This window comes from Cajanus cajan, chromosome 9, assembly GCF_000230855.2.
Source record: "Cajanus cajan strain Asha chromosome 9, NIPB_CcT2T_4, whole genome shotgun sequence".
Lineage (NCBI taxonomy): Eukaryota > Viridiplantae > Streptophyta > Magnoliopsida > Fabales > Fabaceae > Cajanus > Cajanus cajan.
The window spans coordinates 8,154,301-8,160,994 of record NC_138525.1 but is presented as its reverse complement, the minus strand read 5'-3'; the positions used below and the strand labels follow the sequence as shown (position 1 = coordinate 8,160,994).

At 27.7% G+C, this 6,694-nt stretch overlaps 1 protein-coding gene across 1 annotated transcript; it reads right to left on the bottom strand.

Moving 5' to 3' along the window:
- Nucleotides 1–559: 559 nt before the first annotated feature.
- On the bottom strand, nucleotides 560–4,509 carry LOC109791566 (protein neprosin). The gene is made up of 7 exons (XM_020350876.2): nucleotides 4,298–4,509; nucleotides 4,027–4,113; nucleotides 3,739–3,924; nucleotides 3,479–3,646; nucleotides 3,304–3,357; nucleotides 1,172–1,318; nucleotides 560–988 (listed from the first exon to the last, which is right to left on the bottom strand). Exons 1-7 carry the CDS (start codon nucleotides 4,442–4,444, stop codon nucleotides 614–616), a joined length of 1,164 nt encoding a protein of 387 aa, XP_020206465.2. The 5' UTR covers nucleotides 4,445–4,509; the 3' UTR covers nucleotides 560–613.
- Nucleotides 4,510–6,694: the final 2,185 nt, after the last annotated feature.

Genomic DNA, 6,694 nt, shown 5'->3' with positions numbered 1-6,694 from the left:
AATGCATGACATTACTAACATATTCGAATAGGGTAAGTTATGCTACTTAGGCCCCTTTTTGTTCTACCAGCATAATAATATAAACCATTCGTCATCGAGTATATTGATATAAAGAAACAAAAGAGACGAGGAGGTTATATTTGTAATTATAGATGACTCATTCTCTAATTTCACGAGAATCCTTCCATCTGCATAAATAATTTCAAAATAGTTTCATTTACTAAATAATTTTAAAAATTACCTAGTCAATCAGCCATGAATAAGTTCAAAGGACATGTCTCGGTATTTGTTTTGTTTACACAATGATTATAACAATTTAGATACTTTTTGGATTAAACAATTTATTGATACTCGACACTTATAAATAGATGAGAAGAGTAAATGTTAATTGCATTTGATAAATGAGTAACTCATTATAACTAAATTCTTTTGAATTATTTCATAGGAGATGTTTAACTTTATTTGTGAAATTTTGAGCTCAAATTTAAGATGTAAATGAATAGCATTGTGAAATTACTAACACAAAATATAGAATGATAGAAAAAGAGATTCTTCTAAATAATGATTGTAACTATTTATTTTTTAATTTCATAGAATTGAATTGAAAAACAAATTAATTACCACAATTGCCACCGGGTCCTCCAAATTGGAGAACATGTCCAACATTAGGTTTTGGTATGTATCCATAGTATTTAACACCATAACAATCAGAGTTATCAGTGAATGTTTTTATTTGATTTACTTCAGGCCCGTGATTTTTTCCTGATGCATCTCGATATGAGACAAAGGTAAAGTAACATGCATGAACAATGTTATAGTCAGGAAAATGTCCAGATCCCATGGGAGGACTAGGAGTACCAGGAGGAGTTCTTGTTCTCCCACCCCACCCCACCTGATCGGCAGAGGCCAAGTTGGAGAACAATGCTGCCGGGAAATACCCAACATTTATACCATTCCACTGGAACCACCAATTTTTGGTCACTGGGTCCTGAAAACATATATAAGCTTTTTTTTGTTTATAGCATTATTACATGTATCATACAATACTAAAAAATTATTATTATATTCACTTTAAAATGTGTGTTTGCAAAATTGAAATAAATATTAAGTCCATGAATTGTGTATAATTTTGTCTCTTCTTATAATGAAAATTTTATAGCATGAACAATACCTGAGAAATAGAAAGTTCAACCTCAATCATAATTCCACCATATGTAGATGTATTGGGTGCACGTGCTCCAGGGTAATATCCTTTACTAGTTTGAACAAAGCCCGGACATCGAATATTGTAACATCCTGTCTTCTTGTAATTGTCTGACTGCGCTATTTTTAAATATCACATTAAAATTTGAAGAAATAAAATATTTTGCACCCCACAAATTAGAATAATTAGATTAATAAGATAAGTAAATAAAATGAATGCTAAACTGTATTATCAGTATCCTATTTCCTATCATTTCTAATTCATAATTTTACTCCTCTAATTTTTAATTTTATAATTTTAATTATTAATTTTATAAAATCTACAAGTTTGATCAAATTTATTGCTAAAGTCCATCTATTTATCTTTAAAATGTTAATATTGACAATGACGTGATATTAAGTAGATGCTATTAAATTATATTTAATAATATTTAGACTAAATTATATTTTATTATATGTTTTTATCTCATAAAAATAATAAAAAATAGAAAAAAATGATAAATAAAAGTAAATTTTAACATAAAAAATTAAATATTAATTATTATATCATCTACTTATTAGATCATAATCAATGTTATAATTTTATCAATTAACAAATAAATATTTATTAATAGAATTAAAATTGTAGATTTATAAAATTAGATACTAATATTGTGAAATTAAAAAAAAATGAGAAACTAAATATTGCCAATTGAGATTGAGATTGTAGTATTTATTATTATACAAATATTTTTTAGATCTAATATTTGAATAATAATTAAAATTTTAAAAATATTGTATAATATTAAAATAATTTTGTATTATATAGTTAAAACTCTAACTTTGTTAATTCGTAAAATTTACACAATTGAATTATAATTTATTTAAAAACTTATTTATAGTTTTAATGAAAAACTAATTTCGTTATTTAAACACGATTTATATCATGTCCTAATGAGTTATTTTAAATACAAAATATTTAATGTTATATGATTTATTATCGTTATGAACATTAAATTACATTGACTTTTTATTATTATTATTATATCTTACATTTTACATTATCATATTTCATATCTTATATAATCTTAATCACCAAAAAAAGAAAAAAACTACAATGGTTATATGTATGGATAATTTTTTAATCCGGTAAAATTTAATGTAAAGTTATGATGATGCCCTCTTTGGTGTTACGAAACATGTTTCTTAAATTAGCCTAAAGCAAAAATAAGATTTGACTGGAGTAAAATTGAAAATATTTGATATTAATATTTTTAGTCCGTAAAACGCATAAGTTAAATATTTACTATATAGTTAAAATTTATAATAAATTATATATTAAAATTTGTATAAATAAATATTTTAAATATAATTTATATTTTAAATTTACAATAAATAATTTATATTGTAACATAAAATTATTTTTATTTTTAAATAATTTATTTTAGAATATTAAAATTTAATTAATAAATATTTATGATAATAAAAATTAAATTATATAAAAAAAAATTAAAAAGACTCATAAAAATCATCTTTGTCGAAAAGACTCTTAAAAAATTCTCGCATAAGCTATTGGTTTATGTTTTATATATAGAAACTTATTTATATAACAAAAAAAAAATATCATAAATATATAAGAGAACTTAAATAATATCAGTATAATTTTTATTAATTATTATATTATTTAATAATTTTAAATTAAATGTGAATTTTATCAAACTAATCGTTAAATTTAAAATTACTTGCTTAGATGATTTGTTACTCTATTTTTATATAACAAAAATTCATAATATATATATATATATATATATATTAAAAAATACTAAAATATAAATATTTTAATTATTTTAAAATTTTGTTTAATTTTAACAAAATTTGATATAAATATATAATGTGATATTAAGTTATAATTCAACGGTTAAATTAACAAAATTCATCTTTAATATAAAATTATTAAAAAATGTAACAATTAGTAAAAGTTATACTAATGTTATTTGACTCCTTATATATATATATATATATATATATATATATATATATATATATATATATATATATATATATATATTTCTCTTATAAGCCAATTTAATATAAAAAAAATGTAATGGCATCTTTCCTTACCGTCCATGTCGAGTAAAAATGTGTTGCATCATTACCATATAAATATGGAAGCACCTGGTGCCAATGTGTGAGATTAATTAGGTATAATTTTCTATATCACCAAATTGACACAAATTAAATAACTTAAGTATAAATGTTGTTACAAGTAAACAAAATTGTAGCAATTAAAACTCACATGCCAACCAACTGAGATTTTGTTACCAGCATCTCCTTGCCCATTCTGAACCCATAAATTTGAAAGGGTGATTTGATCTGTCCTATCAAGTTTTGGATTATAAATACTATTTGTTCCATTGACTCCATAATAAGGACCAAAACGCGACTTGAGAGATACTTCTGCAACCTACAAAATTCATCCTATTAACCCTTAGATTTGATGTAAATTATAATAAAAAATCATGAACATTTGAAATTTAAGCTTTCAAGAACACTTACATGAATACCAGGAGCTTTTTGAGTCATGATCATATGATCATTTAATAATGATTTTTCTCGAATTAGATCATCTTTTGTGGTTCTCCGAATAGGAACTGTCCCTAATGGACATTTGTCCTTATCAAGCCCAAATATGGATCTAGCTGGTGAAGTCTTCACACTTGTTTTTCCAAAGTTGGGTTTTCTCTGTAATAAAAGAAATAGAAAACAAATATTCAAACTAAGGAAATATAATTAAGGAAAGATTGAAAGTTAATTGTATTTGAGGTAATTTAAAGGAGTGTATACTTGCAACTTATGATTTTTTAATAAAGGATGGTCAAACGCTGGTTGCTTGTTAATATCAATGCAATCAACAATATCCCCAAACTCTGTCTGTAGAATTCAAATTACAACAAATATAAATCAAATTATTAAAGGACTTAGTGAGATTGAGTTCAACAAAAGATATTATATGATGATATATATAAAAAGGATATCGAATACATAAATAAAGGACTTAGTAAGATTGAGTTAAACAAAAGATATTATATGATGATATATAAAGGATATTGAATACATAAATACTCTTGATAGGAGGCTTGTTAATGAGCTTCAGTTGTTTTTCCAGTTCTAGATCTTCTTTGAGTGTATTCTGAATACCATAAATTACATGGTTAACACTGCCAATTATCAAACACAAGACAACGATCAATGTACTGATCATTTTTTACTTTAGATTCTATTGACAATTAAAATGTCTTAAGGATCAATCGCCGTTCGTACTACTTATAAAGATAGAAAATAGTATTTAAAACTCAGTATCCAAAAACTATTAATACTATATTTATGATATAGTATTGAATATAAAGTATTTATTAGTCTTTATTTTTTTTCACCATATATAGTCATTATTATATAGCATTTATTACAAAATATTTATTATAAAGTATTTATTATAAATTATTTATTATATAAGTAAAAAAATCATATATTTTTCTTAAATATAAACAAACTAGATATAATTACTATCAGAATTTCTCTTATTACATGCGACCTTTCATGTGGATTTTACATAAAATTTCATAGGAAACATTGTTTCTATTGTAACACCTAGTTTTTTTTTTTTTTAGTAATGGCATTTTCGTAATTATTGATGACATTTTCGTAATTTTAATAAAGGAATAAGGGCATTTCTGGGTGTCGGAACGGAACGTTCCAAAAGCGGAACGGGCCGTTCCAAAAGAAGGAATATGTTGTTTTTTAAAGACCCAGAACAGGCCTGGAACGGGCCGTTCTAGGGCCGTTCTGGTTTGGAGAACGGGCCGTTCTGGAAGCAGAACAAGCCGTTCTGAAGCAGAACAGGCCGTTCTGCTGAGATTGAGAACGGGCCGTTCTGGTTTTAGAACGGGCCGTTCTACTTTTTGGGAACGGGCCGTTCCGATTTTGGAACGGGCCGTTCCAGTTGGAAAATTTGCCCACGTTTGAAGGATCCGGAACGGACCGTTCCGAAATCAGTACGGGTCGTTCCGGATGCGTCAGAATGCCTATAAATAGGGGCAGGGGGGAGAAAAAATATACCTGAGTGAAAAGTGAAAGTTCTAGAGAGAGAGAGAGAGAAAGAGAGAGAGAAAGAAAGAAAGAGAGGGAAAGAAAGGAGAATCTAGAAGAGGAGGCTCTGCCAAGTTTCAACTCCGCCTATCCAGGTAAGGGGGGAGTGAGAACCTCGCTCAGGGGTGTAGGGATATATAATTGTTGGATAGTTGTTTGTCGGATTGGCCCCCAATCCTTTGCCGTTGTTCTGTCTTATTTCCTGTTTGCTTTACTTTATTTCTTGTTGGAAATAATTAATGATTATGTAATCCCAATCCCTTGCCATTGTTCTGTTTAATTTTCTATTTACTCTACTTTGTTTTGTTGAAGGTGCCGTTGTTATGCTTGATTTTCTATTTACTCTACTTTGTTCTTTGTTGAAAGTGCCGTTGTTCTGTCCAATTTTTTATTTATTCTAATTTGTTCTTTGTTGAAAGTAATAAATGAATATGAAATTAATGTTAATAATAAATGGGTTTTAATATGAAAAAGAATGCTCTCTGGATCTCTGTGAATTCCTATGCGGACCTTATGAGGAGTATTTATGACATGACCTTGTGAAATATGGACAAATGACATGAGACATATGAATGGACTATTGAGACATGATATGATTATGAGACTATGACAAATGAGGACATGATGTACTAAACGAAATTATGTAATAAGTTAAATGTTAAGTCAATGAAATAATGACTGTATGACATGATTCATATGCATATATTATTCCAGGTGTTCCGCTGAGGCCGCATACCAGTGATGTAACTTGCTAACGAGGTGTACCTTGAGGTCACCAGCGATGTAACTTGCTAACAAGGTGTACCTTAGGGTCACCAGTGATGTAACCAGGTGTACCTTAGGGTCATCAGTGATGTAACCAGGTGTACCTTAGGGTCACCAGTGATGTAACCAGGTGTACCTTTGGGTCACCAGTGATGTAACCAGGTGTACCTTTGAGTCACCAGTGATGATATGTGAAACTTCCTTATGGCGCCACATGCATGCATTTATGAGTCGAGTTCATGACATCATAGCATGATAAATGAGTATATATGTGATATTGATTATTTATGTGTATTCTTTACATGTGACTTATATTTGTTGTATGCGTGTGTGTGCTATCTAACATTTATTTCTGCACCTGAAACTGAGTGAGATGTTTCTCACTCCCTTGTCGTTTTTGTATATGTTTAAATTATGATGCAGGTGATCAACATCATGAGAATGTTGGTGATGAGGCTTAAGGCTTCAGTTGGGCATGCTCTGATAGGATGTGACATCGGGGCATAGTTAGCTTAGTTTAATATGTCAATGTTTTAATAACTTTAGTTTCTCTTCTTTTGTAATTTCTAACGAAGAGATAACATAGATAAAGTTTATAATT